The sequence below is a fragment of the Martes martes genome (genome assembly GCF_963455335.1).
Source record: "Martes martes genome assembly, chromosome: 6".
NCBI lineage: Eukaryota > Metazoa > Chordata > Mammalia > Carnivora > Mustelidae > Martes > Martes martes.
In genome coordinates this window covers 16,996,085-17,022,526 of record NC_137893.1, presented here as the reverse complement: position 1 = coordinate 17,022,526, position 26,442 = coordinate 16,996,085, and the positions used below count along the sequence as shown (strand labels likewise).

At 38.0% G+C, this 26,442-nt stretch overlaps 2 protein-coding genes across 4 annotated transcripts in view; one reads left to right on the top strand and one right to left on the bottom strand.

Annotated features, from left to right (window-relative positions):
• Nucleotides 1–12,771, top strand: part of NT5DC1 (5'-nucleotidase domain containing 1) — a 140,302-nt gene extending 127,531 nt beyond the window's left edge. The window contains exons 11-12 of one of the 2 annotated variants that reach the window (XM_080806022.1): nt 3,677–3,775; nt 11,070–12,771. In XM_080806022.1, coding sequence (XP_080662148.1) covers nt 3,677–3,772 — 96 coding nt within the window. In that variant the 3' untranslated portion in view covers nt 3,773–3,775; nt 11,070–12,771. Of the gene's footprint in view, nt 1–3,606; nt 3,776–11,069 lie in introns of both variants that reach the window. The other variant, XM_080806021.1, reaches the window with a different exon arrangement.
• Nucleotides 1–22,509, bottom strand: part of TSPYL4 (TSPY like 4) — a 31,558-nt gene extending 9,049 nt beyond the window's left edge. Inside the window, exons 1-3 of one of the 2 annotated variants that reach the window (XM_080806024.1) lie at nt 20,475–22,509; nt 14,702–14,871; nt 9,819–9,862 (exon numbers count right to left, since the gene is read on the bottom strand). In XM_080806024.1, the coding sequence (XP_080662150.1) occupies nt 21,188–22,438 (1,251 nt within the window). In that variant the 5' untranslated portion in view covers nt 22,439–22,509 and the 3' untranslated portion in view covers nt 9,819–9,862; nt 14,702–14,871; nt 20,475–21,187. Of the gene's footprint in view, nt 1–8,618; nt 9,863–14,701; nt 14,872–20,474 lie in introns of those variants that run through there. The other variant, XM_080806023.1, reaches the window with a different exon arrangement.
• Nucleotides 22,510–26,442: the final 3,933 nt, after the last annotated feature.

Sequence of the window (26,442 nt, the reverse complement as noted above, 5' to 3'; positions counted from 1 at the left end):
CAAACCATTATAACTAAGAAGAGAGTTGTGAAAATGCTAGATCCAAATCAGCATTCAGAAATCAATAGCTTGGGGCACCTGGGTGGCTCAGTCAATAAAGCATCCAACTCTTGATTTGGGCTCAGGTCATGATCAAGCCCCATGCCATGCCCCTCACTGGGTGTGGAGCTGCTTAACATTCGCTCTCTCTCCCTCTCCCTCTGCCCCTTGCATTCTCTTTCTCTTAAAAAAAAAAAAAAAAAGAGAGAATCAATAGCTTTTCTCTGTACCACCAGTAAGGACTTACAAAACGTAACAAGAAATAAACCATTTACAAAAGCAAAGAAAATGAATCATTATATTACTGTCTGGAAACATCTCATAAGACCTTGATAGAGAAGTTTTTAAGTCTCTATTAGGGTTTCTGAACAGGTGAAAGAAATCAAAAGTACAAATCTCCAGTTATAAAATAAATAAGTCTTAGGGACTTATTATACAGCATGGTAACTGTGGTGAATAATACTGTATTTCACATATGAAAGTTGTTAGGTGAGTAGGTTTTTACAGTTTTGATCATAAAAAAATCTAAATTTTTGTATGATGGCAGATGTTAACTAGACTTACTATGATCATTTCGCAATATACAGAAATACCAAATTATTATGTTCTGCATCTTGTTAGTATGTCAATTACACCTCAATTTTAAAAAAAGATTCTAGGGGCGCCTGGGTGGCTCAGTGGGTTAAAGCCTCTGCCTTCGGCTCAGGTCGTGATCCCAGGGTCCTGGGATCGAGCCCCGCATCGGGATCTCTGCTCGGCAGGGATCCTGCTTCCTCCCCTCTCTCTCTGCCTGCTTCTCTGCCTACTTGTGATCTCTGTCTGTCAAATAAATAAATAAAATCTTTAAAAAAAAAAAAAAAAAGATTCTAAATACAAATGAAAAAATAGAAAGATATACCATATTTTAAGATTATACTGATACCTAATTTCCTCAGATTTATTTATAAGGTAAGTATAATGTTATAAAAAAAATCCCAGGAGGATTTTGGATGGACCTTCACAAACTGATTATGCATTAAAGCAGAAAACTGAAGGCCCACAAATAGCTAAGATAATTTTGTAAAAAAGGATAATAAAGGGGAGGAATCTTACCCTATTCAATACTAACCATGTTAGGAAGCTACAGTAGTTTTTTAATATAGTACTAACGACAAAATACATAAAAAGGTCAGCGAACAGAGGAAAATGAACCCAGACATAGGACCCTGTATCACATTCCAAGTTACCATGTAAATGTGATGCATGGTAGAGGATTATCAATCAGCAGGAAAAGACAGTTCAATAAATAGCACTGAGTAAGTAGTCCCAGTATATGAAGAAAAAGGAGTCCCTTTTCTCCCCTATATAAATTTTTTTTTAAAGATTTTATTTATTTGACACAGAGAGAGAGATCACAAGTAAGCAGAGAGGCAGGCAGAGAGAGGGGGGCAAGCAGGCTCCCCGCCAAGCAGAGAGCCCGATGTGGGGCTCAATCCCAGGACCCTGAGATCATGACCTGAGCCGAAGGCAGAGGCTTTAGCCCACTGAGCCACCCAGGCGCCCCTCCCCCCATATAAATTTTAAATGGATTATAGGCCTGAAAATAATAAATATATCTGTAAAATTAATGGAAGAAAATTATGAAAATATTTTTGTGACCTTAGAGTAGGGCAGAATTTCTCAAGTTAGAATCCAAATGGGCAACAATAAGTAGAAAAAAATGACACTGTATCAATATTAAATATTTTTGTTCAAGATACCTGGAATACTATTAACCAGTGGGTAAAAGACAGGGAAAAGGATCTTCTTAAAGCATCCGTTTAGATAGAACCTTATGAAATTGCCATTTTTTTGTATGTCTAAAATAGTTCAACATCAGCTGAACAAAGTGAATTTATATCTATTCAAGTAGGAAATTTGACAAAAGGTATCTAGCAGGTATAATGAGTCTGGAGTTAACATTCTTTCAGATTTCTCTCTATGAGACATTTTTTTTGTTTGCTCCCCTACCTCCCCGAGGGGCTCTTCTGTATTTAGTCTTGTCAATAAAAACAAGTTACAAGTTAGGTAGAGAAAACTGGTTACATTCAGACTTTTTTTTTTTTTTTTACATTCGGACTTTTTGTCCTTCTTGAAAACTTCTTACTTTTCCATAGTGGTCAGTGACCTTAATGCGAGCATTCATAAACATACTTTTTTTTTTCTTTTTCAAGACTAAATGGATCATTTCTAATTCATATAAGTATGGAGAGAAAGAGAGATCCAATATAACTTAGTTGCCATACATATAATGCTCTCTCCTATATAGATTCATCCTTAATTAAATCTACTTACACTGTAATTGAGAAATAAGATTTGATAGCTCTGTGTACGTGTGTACATATATATATACACATTTTTCAGAATAATACTCAAAATTTGTATCACAAGTGTAAAATATAAGAGCTTATTAGATTAGCAGAGATATCTTAATATATTATTAAAATGCCAGTCTAACACCATTCTCTTTTTCAGAATATACATATACTGAGGTTTTAATTTATGCAAGCCTCTTTGCTAAGAATATCAGATTTGTGGTTGAGTCACACACCATTCCTTTTTTTTTTTTTTAAGATTTTATTTATTTATTTGTCAGAGAGCACAAGAAGGGGGAGTTGCAGGTAGAGGGAGAAGCGGGCTCCTTGGGAGCCGGATGCGGAACTTGATCCCAGGACCCTCTGCCTGCCGCTCCCCTGCTTGTGCTCTCTGTCTCTCTCTGAGACAAATAAATAAATAAATCTTAAAAAAAGAAAAAGATGACAGATTTTGTCATCCAGATTATATAGATATGATGGGAGTTTTTACAATTCTTAATTTTATTCCATATCCATAAAACACTGAGAAATATTTTTTAATGAATCTTTAATTTAGTCTACAATTTTTATATCCCTGCTCTGACCTAGACATTAAGCCTTAAAGTTACACTAATATATATAAGAAAGTTCCTAATCTTCTGTAGTTCATTGTCTGTCAAAAGTGAAAAGTAATTAATAGTATGATAATTTGAAGATAGCCTGAGCAGGAGTATATTAGGGATAAACTCAGGGTAGGAAAATGAAGAAGACCTAATCTAACCCGAGGGTGAGAAATTAAGGAAGATGACTTAGGTGCATCCAGGCCAGATCCCAAAGGATGAGAAAGGGTTCCCAAACAAAACAAGGGGAGGATACTTCTTTTTTTCTTTTTCTTTTTTTGGGGGGAGAGCATTGGGCGAGGGGGAGCATGGGTGAAGTGGTGGCAGAGGGAGGAGAGAATCTTAAGCATGCTATATGCTCAGCACAGAGCCCAACACAGAGCTGGATCTCACCATCCCAACATCATAACCTGAGCAGAAATCAAGGGTCAGATGCTTAACCAACTGAACCACGAAGGTATTCCCAGAGCAGGAAAGAACTAAGCTTTGTTTTCATTTTTATATAGTATCTGGTTTGGTTAAAGGTAAACCACTCAAATTCCTAGAGTTTTCCTATTTTGATTTCCTTAATGGGGGAAAAGCTTACGACATTGAAAATTAATCATAGTTTTCATTGTTCTCTTCTCTTGTTGCAGGGTCAAAAGGCAAAGCCTCTAAATACATTATCTAAAAAGTGGGGCTCTTTTTTTATTGATTCGGTTTCAGGACTGGAAAATACAGAAGACTCATTGTTTTATACATGGTCGTGTAAAAGAATCAGTACTTACAGCACTATTGCAATTCCAAGTATTGAAGCAATAGCAGGTAAGCAGAAACATACTTATAAAACTTCAGCTGTTACTAGACAGTAATGACTGTAAGTACTAGAATTCTTGTCTTTGAAAGAAGAAAATCTCCTTGTGGCATTTATTTTTCTTGGGCTACACCTAGGTTATAGCAGCCTAGGTAATTAGGACCTGCCTGACTCCTGGAACCAACTACAAAAACTGGATTTTTTTTTTTTTTTTTTTTTAAGTTTGCTTGGGGTCATAGGATAAAAGGAAAAATTACCAGGACAGTTTCCTAAAGAAGCCATGTAAGGTGAACCTGACTTTTGGAGCTGTTTTTCCCTTACCGTTTGGTGTTTGCTAATTCTAAAGAGGGCACCAGGGAAAGTGAGTGGACCTTTCATTAGCTTCCTGAGCCTACAGGCATAGGAACGGAAGGTAGACTCTGCCAGAGGAGGGATGAACCTGATGAACTCTCTTAATCTGTATTGAGACCCTGAATTTACCTTAGAGTAAAGATAACTAAAGCTCAGTGTTCAATCGGCTGACTCCCTAAAACTGCATTAAGAATATTCTCTTTAGAGGAAGGTAACATCATTCTAGGGCTCAAATTATTTCTAAAAACAATGAATATAAGGTTCAGCACATAACGAAAAATAGCTAGGTCCACAAGGGTATGAGACTACAGTAACAGAAATAATAAAATTTACTATGACCAAGTACAGAAAAGAAAGAAGGACTGTGAAATTTAATGGAGACATAAAAACAATAAAGAGAATGGATTTTAAAAATGAAATATTGGAAAATCAAAATTAAAAACCTAATGGATGTTTAAAGCAGATTAGACACAGTTGAAAAATGAATCAGTGCACTGGAAAAGAGGCCAAAATATCCAGAATGAAGAAAAAACAAAGCAAGATACAGAAGGAAGGAAGATATAGAAGAGGGACTAAGTGACACTGGAGATAAAATGAGAAGGAATAAGATTTCTATAATTGGAACCCCAGGAGATGAGAGAATAGGCCAAAAGCAATAGCTACAACTTTCCAAAAATACTGAAAAGAAATAAGCCAAAGGTGTAAGAAGCCCAAAGAACTGAAACAAAATAAATAAAAATAAATCCAAAGTTAACTGCTAAAAACCAAACAGAATGAAGAAATATTAAAAACAGCTAGAGAATTAAAAACAGATTGATTTGAAAGGAGTAAAAGTTAGACTAATATCTGACTTCTACAAAAAAACAAAAGAAACCAACACAGTAGAATAGTATCTTTAGATTGCTGAAAGACAGTGGCTATCAATCTTGATGGTGGTCTACACCCAGTAAAGATACCATTAAAGAATAAAAGAAAAGTATTTTTAGACAGTCAAAAATGGAGGAAATTTATCTCCAGAAGACCTACACTAAAGAAAATACTAGGGTACTGTTCTTCAGGCAAAAAAAAACAATGATCCCTATTGGAAGAAGGAATATACAGCAACAAAGGGATAGATACATGAATAAATTAAATGAACATTTTCTGTTGGAAAAATAAAAGTTCTAAGAGGTTTAAAGAAAGCATTTTCAAAATTTATTTTTATTTATTTATTTTGGGAAGGGGGTGAGTAGAGGGGGGTGAGCAGGAGCGGGGTAGGGACAGAGGAAGCAAGAGAATCTTAAGCAGGCTCCACAACCAGCATAGAGCCCAACATGCAGCTGTATCTCACAACCCTGAATTCATGACCTGAGCCAAAGTCAAGAGTTGGACACTTAACCAACTCAGCCACCCAGGTGTCCCTAAAGAAAGAATTTTAAAACATGACTCTACCAAAAAATTGCTAGGACTGAATCAGAAATTCAGCAGAGTCACAGTATATAAAATCAATACAGAGAAATCAGTTGCATTTCTACATACTAACAATGAAGCAGAAGAAAGAGAAATCAAGGAATGGATCTCATGTACAATTGAACTAAAAACCATAAGATCCTTAGGAATAAATCTAACCAAAGAGGTAAAGGATCTGTACTTTGAAAACTGTTGAACACTTATGAAAGAAATTGTGGAAGACATGAAGAAATGGAAAATGATTCCATGCTCATGGACTGAAAGAACAGATATTATTAAAATGTCTGTGCAACTCAAAGCAATCTATATATTCAGTGCAATCCCTATCAAAATACCACCAGCATTTTTCACAGAGCTGGAATAAACAATCCTAAAATTTGTATGGAACCAGAAAAGACCCACAATAGCCAAAGTAATGTTGAAAAACAAGAACAAAAACAAAACCCCAAACCGGGAGGCATCACAATTCCAGACTTCAAGCTGTATTACAATGCTGTAATCATCAAAACAGTGTGGTACAGGCACAAAAACAGACACACAGATCAATGGAACAGAATAGAGAACCGAGAAACAGACCTTAAACTCTATGGTCAACTAATCTTTGACAAAGCGGGAAAGAATATCCAGTGGAAAAAAGATAGTCTCTTCAACAAATGGTGTTGGGAAAATTGGACAGCCACATTTAGAAGAATGAAACTGGACTACTTTCTTACACCATACACAAAAAATAAACTCAAAATGGATGAAAGACTTAAATGTGAGACAAGAACCCATCGAAATCCTAGTAGAGAACACAGGCAGCAACCTCTTTGACCTCAGCCACAGCAACTTCTTGCTAGGCATGTCTCCAAAGGTAAGGGAAGCAAAATCAAAAACGAACTACTGGGACTTCATCAAGATAAAAGGCTTTTTGCACACCAACGGAAACAGTCTACAAAACGAAAAGGCAATCTACAGAATGAGATAAGATATTTGTAAATGTCTTATCGATAAAAGGCTAGTATCCAAAATCTATAAAGAACTTATCAAACTCAACACCCAAAAAAACGAAAAATCTAGTTGAGAAATGGGCAGAAGACATGAACAGACATTTCTCCAAAGAAGACATCCAAATAGCCAACTGGTGAACATGAAAAAATATTCAACATCACTTGGCTTCAGGGAAATACAAATCAAACCACAATGAGATACCACCTCACACCGGTCAGAATGGCTAAAATGAACAACTCAGGAAACACAGATGTTGGCGAGGATGCAGGTAAAGGGGAACCGTCTTACACTGTTAGTAGGAATGCAAACTGGTGCAGCCACTGTGGAAGACAGTAGGGAGGTTCCTCAAAAAGTTAAAAGTAGAGCTACCTTATGACCTAGTCATTGCACTCCTAGGTATCTGTCCTAAGGATACAAAAATAGTGATGTGAAGGGGCATATGCAACCCAATGTTTACAGCAGCACTATCAACAATAGCCAAAATATGGAAAGAGCCCAGATGTCCATCAACAGATGAATGGATAAAGATATACCACATCTTCTTTATCCATCAAAAAGAATGAAATCTTGTCATTTGCAAAGATGTGGATGGAACTAGAGGGTTTATGCTAAGCAAAATAAGTCAGTCAAAGACAAATGCCACATGATTTCACTCATATGTGGAATTTAAGAAAATAAAACAGATGAACATACAAGGAAGGAAAAATAAGATGAAAACAAAGAGGGAGGTAAACTGTAAGAAACTCTTAACTATAGGAAACAAACTGAGGGTTGCTGGAGGGGAGGTGGGTGTGGGGATGGGGTAACTGGGGATGGGCATTAAGGAAGGCGCTTGAAGTAGTGAGCACTGGGTGTTATTTGAAACTGGTGAGTCACTAAATTCTACCTCCAAAACTAATAATACAGTATATGTTAATTAAATTGAATTTTAATTAAAATATCTTTTTAAATGATGCCAACGGCAGGGGGACAGTTGTAGGCCAGTGGCAGTGGGACAGTTGTAGTTAAAATGCTTAGCATCCTTGTATTTTATGGTAAGGAATAAGAGTATGTTAGGTATTGATAAGTCAAAAATGCATGTTGTAATCTCTAGGATAACTACCAAAGAAACTGTAATGAGATACATACTAGGCTAATTATGTAAAATAATTTTAAAATCTAAAAGAAAACAAAAATGGAAAGAAAAAAGTATGAAAAATAAATAAGACATGGAGAATATTCAGTAAGATGACAGATTTTAAAGCTGAGTAATTATATTAAGTATAGATGGCAAAAATCTCTGATTAAAATCCTGAATGAAATAATGAAACCCAACTATGGGTTGTTCAAAAAAGACATCTCTGAAATATAAGGACACAGGAAGTTTGAATATCAGAGGATGGCAAGAGATAATAACCTTGCTAATGATAACTAAAAGAAAGAGTTAGCTATATTAATGTGAAAGAAAGTAGATATTAAGGAAAAAATCCATTATTAACATGAAAGAGAATTACTTAATAGTAAATTCAGTTCTCAGAACTATGTATCTGAAAGTCTGAGGCATTCACAGGTCCCTGATTAAGATCAGAACTTAAATCTCTCCGTTATCTTAAAACCAAGAAACCGCTGAAAAAATCCATTCTGCTTTGCAGAAGTATATGCTTTTGCTTGCTTATTAGTTTCCTGAAGATCCTCTCAGAATTTGGCAACATGCCTGAGGAGAAAACCAGCAGAGTCCAATTCTCCACCCATTCCTTTATGGCAGATTCCTAGCCCCTCAAATTTTGCATGCACCCCTTCAAGACTGCCAAGACTCTACTAAGGTTTTTCTGCTGCTAGTAACTGCCCCTGTCTCCAGGAAGAATTCGGGTGCATAAGGGAAAAAGCTGTGGCAGAATGTCCACTCACTCTCTGCTTGTTAGGCCTTCCCAGGACCTGGGTCCTCAGGTCTTAACGATGATGATGATGATATGATGACAATTACAACCCTAAAATACATATGACCTGCCCAAAGGTCCATTCTCTATGCCAGTGTACAAATCCATTGTCAATATATACTCATTAAAATAATATCTCATTCTCATTAGTTTCAAAAGGATAGTTTAATTTTCATTTTGTTCCATGCTTATACACATAAAATTAAAGAAAGATAACCTAAATATATTTCTTCCTTTTGCAATTTTCCTGTAAAATAAATAGAACGTGTAACTTGAAGGAAGGGGCTAGTCCAGAATTAAACTATTATTTTCAGTTTTTCTATTTCACTCTTCCTTTATTTCAAAGTGATTCGAATTTATAGTGAGAGAATAAAGTAATGTGCTAGTAGAAGCCGATGAATTATTGTAGTAGTATGTGAATAAAAACTGGGTCAGTGGGACATGGTTATGAAATAGTAAGAAAGTCGAAGTAAAGTGAATCTTCATTATTCTAGGATTTAAATATTTCTGTGAAGAATAAGAAAATAACCCCCTCTCCCTCTTCTGGGGGTAATCACCTCTCCTTAAAGAAGCAGTACTAACATCAGTGCCTCTCCCATTTTCAGCTCCCAAAAGCTTTCTTCCATAGCCCCCTGGAAAAGAACTTGGTGCTGGGCTTTTGTCTTCTACCTCATCTCAGGAGAAAATATTAAGAAGGACTTAACAGTCATCAAACAAAGCTAACCATGTACCAATTTTTTTGCAGGGAAAGGAGGAATTAATAGGTCATACTCAGTTCTTTTGACGTCTAGGATACTTCCTCAAAAAGCAAAGTGTTAGTCTCTAACTTAGCACTCTGCTATGTTCACGTTCTCTATAGAAGTTTTATGTCACAGAAAACTTGAAATTATTTCAGTAACATATCTGGTAAAGTTGGATACTACTATGTAATTTACCTTATTTCTCAAGCAAGAAAAATGGCTGGGAGAAAAATACTGATGGTCATGGCTTCAGACATGTTGAGGATAGAATCTTTACATATATGTTATCCTATAATACCTCTTAAAAAAAATTCAAGAGTTCTGTTTCTGTTATATTTACCTTGAACTTACTGTTCAAGAATATTTGTTCATTTTGGTTCACTTCATTTAATTGCTAGGTAATATGGTTGATATGATAGTGTATTTAATACACAGAGTTTAATAGAATATTGTTGTGGTAAATAAGAATTCAGTTTTTATCTGCTTTTCTCTTTTCTTCCAAAGAGCACCAGAAATGACTTTCTTGTAACAGAGATGCCATTCTTTCCCTCTTGTTGAATCCCCAGTCTGGAGATCCTTGTTTTAATAGAAGAGTCATCTGATCTCACCTGGTTATACAATGCCAGATTTCCTAACAGGTCTTTTCTGCTACCTGAAAGAGAAAATGTTTGCTTTAAATACATAGAAGGTGAAAAACAAATACTACCCCCTTTGCCTCTTAAACCCTTTTTGTATTCAGGAAATGTTTCTTTCTTGATGAATATCTTGTTAGATTTGGTTATCTCATTGACATTTAAGTACAAAGGTTCATTTTTATAGATTTTATAAGTTTGCACTTGCAAGCTATATACATTATAATGACTAGTTTGTAAGCATTGTGATAATGTAACCATTTTTAACCTTATAGTAATAGCTACACAGAGACCTAAACATTTACTTCAGCAAATGTATAGGAAAGACAGAGAAAAAGATGACTGGTTAAACTGAGCCTGTATCATTTTAGTGGCATATCAGAAATCCAAGACCTCAGATACATGATTTTAGAAACTCATTGTTAGCAATTTACCTTCCAATGCCTTTTAATGTTTGGCTCAAAATATACCACAGCTAAGTGAGCAGTCAAGACCAATGAAATTCACTAATATTGGAAGTTTTTCTGTTTACATCATCTTTGGCTTCTCAGGCGTCAGAAAGGCAGTATTCCTGCTTCCCAGTTTCTGCACCGGTGTTTTCCTCTACTATGTGGGATTGATGATTCTCACTGGCATTTAATATAAAGTATAATTTTTATACAGGTGTCGTTTTCAAAGTACTCAGTACTTCCAAATGATGTTTTACTTGTGAGAGAGATGATTATCATATGGAGAAAGCTGCCATATTGTGTATATTAAAATCCTTATTTATCTAAGCATTCAAAAATTATTCTTAGTAGCTCTCTTATTACTAAGAGCCAAGAAGATTATTTGTTCTCATTTACCAGTTACATGATGCTCTGAGTAGAGCCTGAGAGACTTTTAAATTAAAAAAAAAAAAAAAATTAGATGAGCATGCCTATTTTATATGTTAACTTCTGTACAGAGAATGTTAAAATTAAACTCACTAGTTAGATCTCTGAAAATGATTTATAAAACTTCTAAATGTATCTTGACTTAAATATTATTGTAAATTTTATAGAGAAAAACATCTGTACTCTTCATGTTAGGTGCAACCTATCCAGGTGACAAAAGAAATATTAAAATATTAAAATCCCAAAATTCTAAAAAATAAGTTTTATTACGAATAACTCAAATTTTGATTTGTTTATATTTATGAACGGCCTTTTGAGATCTGCCAAGTAATAATTTTTTTTCTTCCCCCAGAATTACCCCTGGACTACAAATTTTCAAGATTCTCTCCCAGCAATTCAAAAACAGCTGGCTATTATCCAAACCCTCCACTGATCTTATCAAATAATGAGACACTGACAACCAAATAAACTGTCTTAACTGAAAAAGGAAGAACCATATATGCAACAAGTGTACTGTAAAAATATTACCTTTCAAAAAATACTGTAAAATGCTTTATAGGAACAAATTCTTAATGATAACTAACCAAGAAACTGATGTTTTTCCATAGGTCTCCTTTCTGTATAGACCATCTTGATGCCCAACAATTCTCATTAGATTAAAATCACGGTATCTTACAATGAAAAGAACCTTAATATTTTCTATACCGATAGTTCTGAGATTAGGATTCACCTAGGGATTAGGATTCATCTGTGTAACATATACACATATTCACACAGACAAACACATACGTATTGACATACATGTCTAGACCAGTGACTCTCAAAGTGTAGTCCCCAAACCACTAGCACCGCATCACCTGAGAATCTGATAGGAATACAAATTTGCAGGCCCCACACAAGGCCTGCAGAATCAGAAGCTCTGGGGATGCTACCCTGATGCTACCTGTGTTTTAATATTGGTTTAATTGGTCTGGAAATACAGATGAGCATTGACATCTTTACCTGCCCCAGGAAAAACGTAGCCAGAATTGAGAATAACTGATCAACATCTGTTTCTTCCACTTATATCCAAAAACACTGAGTCTAGTGAGAACAGACTATCCAGGCTATCAGGTTTTATGCTATTCTTACATTTTCCAAAACAAGGAGCTAAACATTTCTTGTGAGACCACACAGGCAGTAGGGGGCAGAAATGAGATGAGAAGCAACTCTTTCAACCTCTAATATTACTTATAAGGGTTCCCCCCCCAGTAATGTTAAAGGCTATATAATTAGTTTTCATTCACTCTAAGGTGTATATTCTCAATGGGACAAAAATTGGTTCTTGGGGTGAAAAAAATATTAGATAATGCGATGAATTGTGCTCCTCCAAAACTCAACCCTACCCAGTAAAGCTTATTCTTTAGCATTAATTTCTCTCGTTAGGGAGAAATAGAATTTAAAGTTAAATTTATTAATTAAATGTAATTTGGTTGAATTTAATTTTTCTCAGGGTGGGGAGGGGAGATAGTAATGAAAAAAAGATTGAGAAAAACCCTTTAAAAGGTTTTATAGTTATACTACAATCCAGGATTACTGTGTTCCATGAGCTTTGTATAGTCCTCTAATAGTAGCTACCTGTAGCAAGATGTGTGGAGCCAGAAGTTTACAATAAATTCCTGGCTACTGTTTTATGTTGTAATTTCACTCTCTCCATGTCAGAAAACACAATGGTCACTATCATTATTTTACCTGGATTGTAGCAGAGAACTTAACGTATTGATGCATGCAATGAAAAGATAAATATTTCATTAAATTTTTAAATGCTCAAATAATCCCAAATGTATTACGGGAATGAGTATCTCAGGGTAGGTAAACAGTTACTGAAATTTTTTCCTTAACATTAGTAGCTCTATTTACTAATAAGTATATGGTAATGTATTTGAAATTGATTTCCAAAATCTTATTGGAATTTGGTAACAAACACGCAATCAGCTTAGGGCTAAATGAAAGATACTGTCTCACGTATGCAAATAGATATTTAATTTCTTTAAAAATAAAGCTATTTTTCCTTATGTGAATTTATTTTGTCAATGGGAAAGAAGAATGTATCTTTAAATGCTTATAAACTGCTATTATTAATATGAAAAATGAGAACCCCAAAATATGTTAATTACACTTTTTTGGTCACTAAGGAGTGAAAAAAAATGGACTCAAGTTGAAAGTTCCCATCCTACTTTTACCTATAGTTAGGTAAGGGATCCAAACAAGTTACTACCTACCCAATCAGACCTGTTTTTTCCATCTTGCCAAAAGACAAGGTGAGAATTTATTTCTAAGTTTCCTACCACCCTTCCAGCAGACTCAGTTCTTCTAATGAATGTTGTTTTTCTGTTGAACTATAGTTAGACTTTTAAGTTTTTTTATTTCATTTTTTCTAAAAAGTACCAGTGTTCCTAATTGTGTATGAAAAGTAAAAATAATTTTAAAATGGCACTATAAAAATTAAAGAGAGAAGAAAAGCTGTATATTCTTTAATAAAGTTAAATGAAGGAAGAAAGCCGGGAAAGTGTGTAAGTGGACAGAGGACTTAAGTTTAGTATTAGCATGCAGGCAAACATTCATCATCTGAAAGATGACTACAAATAAATACAAGAGATTTTAGATTTTCTTTGCTGGTTGCTGTTGATCTCGTCAGCAGAGGAGAGATCTGAATGTCACAGTGGTAAAAGTTTGTCAGAATTTGGTTTTTGGAATATTGGGGTAGCAGAAAATTCAGTTAAACCATGAATTGCAATCTAAAATCAACTAAAGGGGATTCTTGAAATTCATGGGTCTGAACTGCACAGGTCCACTTATATGCAAATGTTTCTTGATACAGTACTGTAAATGTATTTTCCTTATGCTTTTAACATGTTCTTTTTCCTAGCTTACTTTATTATAAAAATGTAGCATATAATACATATACAAAGTATGTGTTAATGTTATCAGTTAACAGTAGGGTATTAGTAGTCAAGTTTGGCAGGGTAGTCAAACGTTACACATGGATTTTTTACTATGCAAGGGGGAGGGGGCCCTAATTCCCACATTGTTCAAGAGTCAACTGTACTTCTGAGTTTTTTAAACTTGAAAATCAGGTATTACCCCTACCAATTTTCATATCCAACAACTTTAAATATATGTATTTAAAGCAAAAAAAAATACACACACACGTATATGTACACACTTACATATGTATATCTACACTTCTACTGAATTGGTTTGAATGAAAGTCAAATCTATATGATTATTGTATATAACAAACCAGCATAAAATAGAATGCCAAACTCTCTTTGACTATAATAACCTTGACTATATTAGAGTCATATGGATAGCTTTTTCTTAAATATGTTACAGTAACATTCCCTTACCTCTTCTCAGGGTGTTGAGAAGAAGGTTATCGTTAAGAGTTGACTTCCAGAGTACTATAAGACAGGGATATACTCAAGAGTTAAGTCACCCAGTGTGCTGCCCATGAAAATCCTTGGGCATGGTCCAGTCCACATTGGGTGAATTCAAAAAGGTGTCTCTAGAATCATCCTCAGAAATAATGGCAAAAAAATAATGGCAATGAGTGCTAACTCTTCACCAGGCTACTTCATGTTCTTTATTTATTCCCTACAGCATCCCTATAAGGTGTGCATAATTACTAAAATTTTACAGAGAAGGACATTGAAATTCACGGAGGTTAAATAACATACTCAAAACTGTACTGTTACTAAGGATCAGAGTCTATACATGAGCCCAAGTTTCACCCCAGAACTCATGCCCTTAGTTGAATGACACTTAAAAGTCTTCCAACATTGTAAGATTGGGGCAAATTATCAGTCTAAAATCACACTTCAAATTTAACAGTCACACCACAGCAGGACATGTAAGGGATTACAAATAAAGACACAGGCTCTGTCCTAAAGTAACAATTTAGTAAAAAAATAATAAAGCAAAGATCTATGACCTAGAACTTACCTGGGAGAGTAAAATAGAGAACCAAGAACCACGGAGTCCTAAAATGTATAATGAAGTCTACTCTTCTTAGAAGCCAAATATACTAAAGTCATCAGTAAGCAGGTCTATTCTTTCTTCATATTCAGGTTCAAATGTTCACCTTGCATACTTAGCAAATTTCCCCTCTGGTGCTGAGGAAACCAAAATGGAAAAGGAATAATGAAAACCGATCCAAGTAAACTTAATGGGAGATGGGATATCTGGGCCTATTGAGAGAAGTTGGGCCGTGTCATTAATTAGAAAAACAACTACAATATTACTTGACAGTCAGTTTTCCATACCATGCACCTGTTTCTCAGAGTCTTTAAAAGAAAAAAAAAAAAAAAACACCTTATTTTACTTTATCGGTGCTTTGGCCTTGGCACTTTCTTGGTAAAGATTAAAACTTAATATAGTTTAGGGGCGCCTGGGTGGCTCAGTGGGTTAAGCCGCTGCCTTCAGCTCGGGTCATGATCTCAGGGTCCTGGGATTGAGTCCCACATCAGGCTCTCTGCCTGCATCTCTGCCTACTTGTGATCTCTGTCAAATAAATAAATAAAATCTTTAAAAAAAAAAAAAAACTTAATATAGTTTAATAATGAGAAAGATGGGGCACCTGGCTGGCTCACAGTTGGTAGAGCATGAGACTCTTGATCTTGGACATGAATTTAGCCTCACACTGGGGGGTAGCATGTACTTAAAATTTAAAAAAAAAAAAAAAACTTTAAAAAATTAATTAAATTACTAAGAACCTATTAAAAGCAATCACTATGTTGAATCAATTAGAAAATACTCAAATTCTCTAAATTTAATACAAATGTCAACATTTTACAGTTCCTAGCAACTAAATTTCATAAATGTAATATTTAAAGTCCTTTTTGTACATTTACTCCCTTTGATGAAGTCAACAAGCTTCTAATTTTTGTGGCAATTATCAAGATTGCATTTGTAGGGTGCCTGGGTGGCTCAGTGGGTTAGAGCCTCTGCCTTTGGCTCAGGTCATGATGCCAGGGTCCCGGGATCGAGCCCCGCATCAGGCTCTCTGCTCAGCAGGGACCCTGCTTCCCCATCTCTCTCTGCCTGCCTGCCTCTCTGCCTACTTGTGATCTCTCTCTGTCAAATAAATAAAATCTTTAAGGAAAAAAAAAAGATTGCATTTGTAAATTTCCGTAGTGTTTTAATCTGTGACTGTATGGAACCCTGTATTGAGTGATAAAAAGTAACCTTTCAAAGACCAATCATGGCTCAGTCATTAAGTGTCTGCCTTCAGCTCAGGTCATGATCCCAGGATCCTGGGATCAAGTCCCACATCGGGCTCCTTCTGCCTGCAACTCTCCCTGCTTGTGCTCTCTCTCTCTTTCTCTCTGACAAATAAATAAATAAAATCCTAAAAAAAAAGAAAAAAGGACCAATCATGAATGAATGAAGAATAACTTCAACTAAGTCCTGATTATTCACATAAATGAGTTTTGTTTTGTTTTACGTCAAATTTAGTACAGATATTTTTAACAGTGGAAGATACCCAAGGCTTGAAATAAAAAAATACACATTTCTGTGACTTGCATCTTAGGCACATTTACTTCAACTTTCTGAGCCTGTTTTCTCAACTATTTAAATGGAGATAGTAAGAGCTGTGTCAGAACTATTAAAGTAACAGGAGAACACAAACGGATGTGCCAGACATACCGGGATTTCCTGAGACTGTCAAACCAGAGACAGTATCTTTGACACAAATCAGATATCCAAGGCTCAAACTGTGAGTGTATGGAGCAGGGGATTCAATAACAATACAGGTAATTTTTGCTTGTTTCTATGATAAACACTGATTACAGAAAGTTGAGTCAACTAGAAATAAAGGAGAACCAGAAATAGCAACAGCAGTAGTGGGGAGAAGGGACCCTAAGTAAGGAAAGCTAGAGAAGCCTTTTGTTATTGTCTAGTCTTAGCTGAATACCCAGAAATGGAAAAGAATGCTCACGGAGATTCTGTTATGTGGGGTCCAGGGAAATTATGAAGAATGACCCTACTAACAGCAATATGGTCTGAGCAGACCAAAGGATATTTTGGTGAACAGGGGATGAGAGAACCTCACGTAACTTATTTGGAGGTCTGCCTAAGGAATAATTTGGGTCTAGAATTGAAAAAAAAAAAAGCCAATGAAAAGAAATGGAGCAGGGATATAGGAGTAAACCAACTGATCGGTAAGTGAAAACTACATAATGTCTAATGGAGTCTAATTTAACAGAACAGAAACCATGGTAATCTAACAAATGAGTGGCACCAACCTACTAGAAAAATGAATACCATTGGTTACAGCTGATGATAAATCAAGGGCAACAAAAATGACACTTTTCTGACCATGTCCAGAAAAGAGAAAATGCTTGAAACAGGTGGTTGCCAATGCAGAAAAAAATCGATCTGTGAATTGAAAAGGTAGAATAATTAGAGGATAGAGTTTGGATTAGAGTATAGAGTTTGCAAAGAAAACCTAGCTCTCTGAAACTTAAGTTCTCCAAGTCTAGAAAAAAATCATACTTAAGTAAAACCTGCAAGTATGAATTGCATCAAGAGTCAGCAGGTCTCTTTAATAATAATTTGGGGCCATTTATGTAGAATTCTTGTTTAGATGGCTAAAAATACCATTCATTTTCACAGGTCTTGCAATATCCGTAGCCCCCTCAACTCCAGAGAATCCAGAAGTATTTAGCTCCGAAACCTTCACGTGACAGCTGCTGAGTAGCAAAACATTACTAATTAGATTGAGATGTCTGAGATCATTTGTTTCTAGACACTACATGTCAATCACAATTTTTGTTATTCTTTCTTTTTAGAGCACCAGTGTTGTAAGAAAAGAAATTAAGCACTTACAGAATACAGTAATTAATTTCTTCCAAATGTCTATCTTAAGCTCACTGAGAAAAAAATAAGATCAGTTAACATAAATGTAGTAAACAAGAATGGTGCATTAAAAATAGTTTTCCACTAAGCGAAGTCAGAGAAAGACAAATACCATTATGATTTCATTCGTATGAATTTAAGAAACAAAATAAACAAGGAAAGGGGGAAAAAAGACAAAAGAAGAAACAGACTCTTATTTATAGAGAACAAACTGATGGCTACCAGAGGGGTGAGGGTGAGGGCGTGGGTTAAATGGGTGATGGGGATTAGGAGTACACTTGCTAAGATGAGTACAGGGTGATGTATGAAATTGTTAAATCACTGTATTGTAGGCCTGAAACTAATATAACACTGTATGTTAATTAACTGGAATTAAAATAAAAACTTAAAAAGCCAAAAATGTTTTCTACTGAAAACACTATGTTAAGTACAGACTAAAATAAAAAAATGGTGCTTCAGTTGCCTTCAAGAACTGCATTGGTTGAATAGGAAAAATTATGTTCATAAGCATAAAATTAGTTAGTCTTCTTATTTACTATTTTTCAAGAAAAAAAGTCCTAGAAATATGGTGGCTTTTTTTTTTTTTTTTTTTTTTTTTTGAAGTTCAGGGCAATGCTTACTGTGACAATTTGGTAACTTTAATGATTTCCCAACCTTTTATTAGCCTGGACAACACAGAACTTTATTTTTATTTTTTTGGTGAAAACAAGAAGTACAGCAGTGACAGACTTTATTTTTCCTTTGAGCACATATAAGAAGACTAAAGTACTTAACGATTCTTGTTTAGTCTGACAGAGCAATTCTACAAGTACGTACACTGGTTAGGAACGTAAGAGTCAAGTACAACATTACTATTAGGGCAAGAAATACCAAGACAATAGAGTTATCTTTTTCTTCTTGAGATTACTTTCACAAGACAGCAAAAATTTGCAAATTTCAAAGATCACATTCAAATTATATTTCTAAGAATAGAACTATATATGAAGACAGACCAGAACAAGCTGATAAATTAATGACTATTCACAGGTTTCATACTGCACAGGAACAAGTTTGATATTTTTGCACACATTCTCAATTACAAGCAAAAAGCAGGCCTGTAAATGTCAATTTTGCCAGCAAGCAAAAACAGAGAAAGGAATTAATAGGATTTTACTCAAATACAGTGAAATAAGGAGCACATACCATTAATCTTCCACATAGAAAAGGTCACTCCTACAATAATAGAAAACATTCAGCCTTGCATTTTTGTGTACAAAAATCTACTGGTGAATTCAAGGGAATTAGGGAAAACTACTCCAAGTATCCTCTCTAAACATCGACCACTTTGATTCTCCCACCTCTCCTGGGAGAAGCTTCAGGGACCTCTCCCCACCATCCCCAACCCTGCAGGGTTCCCATCTTTCCCATGCCTTTCCAAGAATACTCCACAGCAGGTTCATTTCTGTTTCTGGGCTTTCAGGCTCCTCAGCCCTCAGCACCCTCCCCACTTGCTGTGCCCTGGCCTCCCAAACACACAGAGCTTAGTGGAAAGGCCTTCAAAAAAAAGGAGAAAGGCAGATAGTCATTACTATCACTACATACCACCCAAGTAAGACAACCCTGACAGCACTGCTGCCCCACCTACTAGAAACTGTCCTGGAAATCCAGACAGACACCACACATCCCCAAATACCTCTAGAAGGGAAGCTTGGCATCTCCCACATGTAGATTGCAGCCTGCTCCCTAGTTTTTTGGGTACAGAAGCAGGGAAGGAAATGCAGAAGCGGAGAACCAGAAAGGCCAGGATGGAGGCCCCTGGGACATCAGAGCAGTAATAAAATAGAGGACAGAGGTGACCCTCAAAATGCTGCCCTGGGGTTATTTCTAAGTGATCCAAGGCCACCACCCCCCAAATTTCCAAATTTGGAAAAGAAAGGTGAAAAGAAAAAAAAAAAAAAGAGTGGAAAAAAAGTAGAGTGAAACTAAGTTCTGGTTGCTTTACACCACAACCTGCTCTGGGTCTGCCTTAAATCCATCCCTGTGAGGCCCCCTGTCTTTCCCCTCTGCCTCTCAAACTAAACTCAGGAAACACACAGGTTTTGGTAAATGGACAGGGAAAAAGGGTGGGGTTGTCAAAGTTAGCCCAAAAGAACACTGCTCATAACTAAACAACCTACAGGTCTCCCTTTGAAACTTTCAGACCCCACTAAAAAGGAAGTAGGGGGGAGGCGTGAGGGCAGAAGAGCACAGTAAGAGATCTGGAGTCTATTATGCAGTGCCCTTCTCCCTCTGGACACAGTCAAGTTGAGAGCAAATAAAACAAAAAGCCTGCTTTCGCCAGTTTGATTTTGTTTCTGACCCGTAACTGTTTCAGAGAGAAGGGGAGGGAGGGAGGGAGGGAGAGGGAAGTGGAGAGAACAAGGTGGTGGGGGGAGGGGAGAGAGAGAAAGATAATAGATACGGAAGAGGCCCCACAGACCAGAAAGACCTCTCCCTCAGTGCCCTCACCCCAGCAACTTTCCTGCTATCATTCTGAGAATGAGTGCAAGAGTTAGGAGGCGGATGCCTAACAACGATGGCCAGATTAAGGGTGGTTTGTTGGCTACAGCTCAGAAAGCCTAACTGCTGGAAGTGAACCATTACCAGCCTTGCTTTGGGCACCATCACATATGCCTGCCCAACCTGCCCGACAGCCAAGTGGGTTTATAGGTAACCATCTGATGGGCCAGGGGGTTTGAGGGGAAGTTCCCTATGTGCTGCCTGGGAGCTTAAGTCCACAGACAGCTGCTGAGGAAGCAGGCAATGGTGCCCATGCAAAGCTCATCCAGAAGGCTAAGAGCAGGTTTGGGTGGGCCATAGCACAGACCTTCATACTCACCTGTCAATACCTGTTCACAAAGCAGAGTGCCCAAAGGCAAAAGAAGACTAATGCAGTAACACTGAACACCTCTCATCTGTTACCTCATTCATGCCTAGTAGCCACCCACCAGCCACCTTATTCTGCCAGATAACAAGCTGGGTGGATGGCACAGGCCAGGAAGGCAGCTAGGAACCAGTCAGTGGTAGCCAGAATGTCCAGTTTGGGTTGACGGCTGGCATCATCTAGTTCAGCTTCATCTTGCAGCGGTGAAATTCAAAGAACTTGACATACAGTACATGGGTATCAGGAGGACAGTCAGCATAAAGTATGAAGCCCAGCTAGTTATTTGCAAAGGTATTTCAAGCTTCTTTGTGGTAGATAACCACTTAAAAAACTCGGAGAAGACCATGGTCACAGACAGGGCCCAAGGCATGCAAAGGAAGGCGGTGCCTATCTATCTACAGCATCGTGTGCTTGGCATAGAAGCAGTACAAGGCCATGCACTTGGAACATGTAACAGGATACAGAAGAGCATAAAGGTCCAGAGGAAGAAGAAAACAAGCATGTAAGAGTCAACCTTGCAACTGACTGTTGGAGATTTAGAAGAACCAAAGGATAAAATACTCCAGTGTGAAGAGAAAGCAAATAGCAGACTGCATGCTGTTGGCTAAGCATAGGTTCAAAGGGAGGTGGCGAGAAGACTTGTGCTGGAGCTTCTCACAGGTCATCAGTTAACCAGACTGGAACCTGAAGGACCTGGGGCTCTCCACTGGCTGCCTTGCTGGGTCTCGGATTCCACGGCGAGGCCCTTCACCCATCAGGTAGTACTGTAGGGGATTGGGCCACAGTTCTGCTTTGATAATCTCGGCAATCCTGTCGAATTCTAGGAGGCTGTGGTCTGAGAACCAGTTAAAGAAACTGGGGATAGTGTTTCCTTCCCGGTTCCTGTGGATATGCGACTGGGGGTCTTGGCCCCTGTGCCAGCGGATCGGAGTGGAAAGAGACACCACCCTACCGGAGGATCTGCGCTCATATTCTTTGACAAGCCCCTCATTTCGGAAGTAGGGGTTGCTCTGAAAGATGAACTTGAATTTGCAGCCTGCTCTTGGGTGTTTGAGCTCCTCCACCTCCAAATTGATCATGTACCTCATCATGTCTTCATCTTGGCCACTGATCATAGGTGACAGCTGGGGGTGGTTCCGGAAGGCAGTGACCCAGAAACCTGGGATATTCTGGATAATGAAACTTCTGCGCTGCATATGAAGCCTTCGCATGCGGCCAAACTTGCGCTCCAGCTGGAGGAAGGCCCTGTCAGCCTGGGCATTTACATTGGACAGCTCCTGATCGATGGCCTCCAGCGAATCCATGCAGTTATTGATCTTCGGCGCCCTGCCCCGGGCCTCCTCTTTCATTCCTCCTACCACCTTTTTTTCCTTCTGCATCACCTTCTTTTCCTCCACCACCTCCTCTGCTCCTCCCTCCTTTTCCGCAGCCGCTGAAGCGGCGCACTTTTTTGTCGTCATTTCCTTGGCCTTCGCCCCAGGCATCATCTGAGACCCCAGCCCCCCTGCGCCACAGGCTTCTAGAGCTTTCTCCCCAGCAGGGCCCTGCGGCTCTCTAGGCTGACAGCCATTTTCCTGGCTATTGTCGGTCGCCACCGCGGCGGAGGCTGAGGCAGGGGCTGCTGCCAAGCCTTCCGTGGGGAGCAGAACCTCTTTCTGGCCCGATCTGGTCGCTACACGGCCGCGACTCCCAAAAATGCGAACGCGGAGCACCGGGGCACAACTAGCCGGGTTCTGGGGTGCGCCTCCCTCCGCAGCGGTCTCCAAGCTGCCCTCACCTGTGTCCGCCATCACCGGCGTCGCCTCAGTTTCCTCGCCCTGGCACTGGTTTAGGTCCGGATGTCCCGGGGCAGGCTCGGCAGTAGTTTGGCCGCAGTCTTTAGCGGCAGGAAGATCGTTGCCCTCATCCAGGCCGCTCATTTTGGTAGAAGGCAGACCTGCAGGAGGAGAGCGTCCCTTGTCCTCCGCAGAAGCCGCGCTCCGCCCCAATCCGCCCCTCTGTTCGACTCGGGGGATGCTGCTATGACAACCGGTGACGTCACGGCAGCGGCGCCGTCACATCGCGCGAGAACTCGCGGAGCCTTGCGATTACCTCAGTCAAGGGTATGCCTTTGTCTTTGGGTGATAAGATGCATTTCGTCGTTTTGGAAAGGATTTGATTTACATGACTGGGTGCAGACCAAATCCAAACATGTGAGAGTTGTGTTAATGTGCACTTCAAAGGCTCTGGATGAATTTCTAAGCCACCCACGCTATTAATTTTCTCTTAAAATATTTATTTAAAGGTTAAGTAATTGTTCAAGTGGGTCAGCTCATAGGGCCTTTCGTGGATGGTAAGGTGGATTCAGCAATTCACATGCCTGCTTTTTAAAATGTACATATTCATGACTGTTCCTAAAGAATCGAGATGAGAGGCACCTGAGTGGCTCAGTGGGGTAAGCCTCTGCCTTCCGCTCAGGTCATGATCTCAGGGTCCCAGGATGGAGCCCCGAATTGGGCTCTCTGCTCAGCAGGAAGCCTGCTCCCCACGCCTCCACCACACCTGTGATCTCTCCTTCTGTCAAATAAATAAACAAACTCTTAAAAAAAAAAAAAAAAAAGAATTGAGATGAGCAGCGTTTCATCTTTAAGAGAACTGTTGGTCTAAAAACTTAGGGGGAAAAAAAAGTTAGGAACAGTGGAAATTGAAACTTTTTTCATCCTAACAAGACAAAATGAATTATTTCATGTGTTTATATATGTTGTCCAGCACCTGTAAAGCTGTTGGACAGTATTTCCTCTTCATTTTTAACTAATATAAGTAGCAAATGTATTTTTCTTACTTAGAGTTGACCCATTGACCCACACACGCGTGAGCACACAAATTTAGCCTTTAAGCATTACTGAAGAAAACGTGATCTCAGATTTCAATTTCCAAAATTGTACATATATGTTGTTTTTCCTCAGGTTATAATCCTTATATAGAAGGAGTTCTTGCTTTATAATTCTTGTAGGCATAAAGCCAGCAAATATTTGGCAAAATTTGCCCCGTGATAATTTACTGCAGGACAGAAGTAATAATCAAATGTTTGCAGGCACTGAAACTATTAATTGTCCAAATTAACATATTTTAAGTAACACTCAAAATGTTAATGTTAAAATATTTACTTAAAATTTGTCTTTTCAAGTCAGCTCATACGACTCATCTAACAGTGATGTCAATACTGTTCTATGTGTTGTTTTGTTAATCCTTAGATGAATGCAAGAAACAAAGAAAACTTAAATTTTGCATATTTTTGTTTAGCATTTTAAATTCATGTTAGAAAAAAATGTTTATGATTATAAATAACTCTTTGTAATAGAAACTACACTACAGAACACCCCAGCTTATGATCACTTTTAAATTAGGGCTCAGAAGAGGATCCAGTGAAAAGTAAGGATGTAGGAGAAACAGATTTACAAAAAAGGTAGGTATATTGAGGGAAGTAGTGCAGACCCTGTGCAACTAAGAATGAGGTGCTTATAGAAAGATACTGGCAGACATTACAGAGAGACAGCCTCCCATGCGGCTTCATCATTTACCTCTCAAAAGTTTACTAGAGAATTTATAAACAATTAAGATATTTTTGTACCCCCTAGTCAGCCTACTCAGGGACAGACTGTCCAGACTGACTGCTGCACCTAACCGGATAACCCATAACAGTTGTGCAAACAAGATTCACTCTTCTCAGACTACAATTACTTCTCTCCTTCTTTTCCTCTTTTAATAAATCCTATTTTGCCTCTGTGGGGTGAAATCAGTGTACTGATTTATCCTCTTTCTAAATAAGTAAACAATGTACTATAATTAAGTGACTTTATAATTAAGTGACTTTATGACTTTGGGTTATTCTTTTTTTTTTTTTAAGATTTTTTATTTGTTTATTTGACAGAGATCACAAGTAGGCAGAGAGGCAGGCAGAGAGAGAGAGGAGGAAGCAGGATCCCCGCCAAGCAGAGAGCCGAATGTGGGGAAGATTCCAGGACCCTGGGATCATGACCTGAGCCGAAGGCAGAGGCTTTAACCCACTGAGCCACCCAGGCGCCCCGACTTTGGGTTATTTGACACAACTCTTTCCTTTCTTAAGGAATTTTTGCGCTGTGGAAGGATTAATTCTCTAGGGTTATAACCTGAGCCAAGAAGCAGAGAAGCAGCAAATGTTGAATGAAAGTTCCTTTGCCATACAAGAAAGAATTTGCTATTTGCAATGGAAAATTAGAAAATTACCAAAGCTACTACCTGTGAAACTTTTTTCTCATTGCATATATCAAACTTTTTTTTTAAGATTTTATTTATTTAATCAACAGAGAGATCACAAGTAGGCAGAGCAGCAGGCAGAGAGAGGGGGGAAGCAGGATCCCCACAGAGCAGAGAGCCCGATGCGGGGCCGATCCCAGGACTCCAAGGCCATGACCCAAGCCGAAGGCAGAGGCTCAGCCCACTGAGCCACCCAGGCGCCCCCATATATCAAACTTTTTTTTTTTTTTAAAGATTTTATTTACTTATTTGACAGACAGAGATCACAAGTAGGCAGAGAGGCAGGCAGAGAGAGAGATTAAGGGAAGCAGGCTCCGTGCTGAGCAGGGAGCCCGATGCGGGGCTCGATCCCAGGACCCTGGGATCATGACCTGAGCCGAAGGCAGAGGCTTTAACCCACCGAGCCACCCAGGTGCCCCCATATATCAAACTTTTTAAAAGACTTTTATCTCCACTACTTGAAACATCCCCATCCCTAGCTTTGATTATTCCTGTCAATAGAATCATTTTCCACTAATGATAACCTGCCCATTCTTGAAACTCCATTCAATCCTACCTCATGTAGATTGCACTAGGCATTTTAATGCAGTTAATTTCATAAACAAGGGCCCAGGAATCGCAGAGAAGTTAACTCACTCATGATCAAACATTAATTGCCACACTGCCTCTTTTTATCTCCTATGCATAACCATTCCATATCACCTTACTGTTCTTATAGTGCTCTGAATTGCCATAGCTCTTATGACCTTCGCCATGCAACTTAGAACTTATCTTCTATCTTTAACTTTCTTGGTGGTTTTATGCAGATCAGTCTCCTCATCCCAGCTAGACAAGGATGGCTGCACAGTGACTTCTTCCTTGGCATCTACTGTAGTATATAGCCCAGTGACTATCTCGTTGAAGATTGTAATGAATTTCATTATTTGATTAAATGAAAAATTTTAAAGGTTTTACCAAAATGAATAATATGAGTAAATGCTAGTATTTTGAGTTAAGTGGATATATATTATAGGTATGAATCATTTTATTTGCATATTAGAATATAGGATTTTTGGTACACAACAAAGCCTGTTCTGCTGGCAACTGGCAATAAGCCTCACTGCAGAGAAAAAGATGTATCAGTAATGTGACCATATGGAAAAATATTTGCAGGAAATGCCACGAAAATCTAAGAGGTTATTTTCATTTGCCACAAGACTAGGACTGTAACAAAAATCCAAACTAATTAATACAGTCAAATAGGAATGACTTTGCTAAAGTGTATAGTAAATACTGGAAAATTTAGGAAATACCCACTGTTGTTAATCTTGAACAACAAGTTTACCTTTTTCAGAATGATAGGATTCCTGGGTATATATTCACTACGCTTACTGTCTTCTAAATGTGTTATCTCATTTAATCCTCAAAACAACCCTGTGAGGTAACAATTTTATGACCTCCATTTTACATTACCTCAGAAGGAATTCAACCAAAGAACTGAGTGGTTTATCCACTGTCACACAACAGCGAAAGAGCCATAATCTGAACCCAGATAATGTGACTCAAAAACCTGCACACTCATTATATTGTCGGCAATTCTGCACAACATATAAAATTCAAAAGCACTTGCTTAGAAATAAGACCATATGAGTATCCCAATTTAATGTTA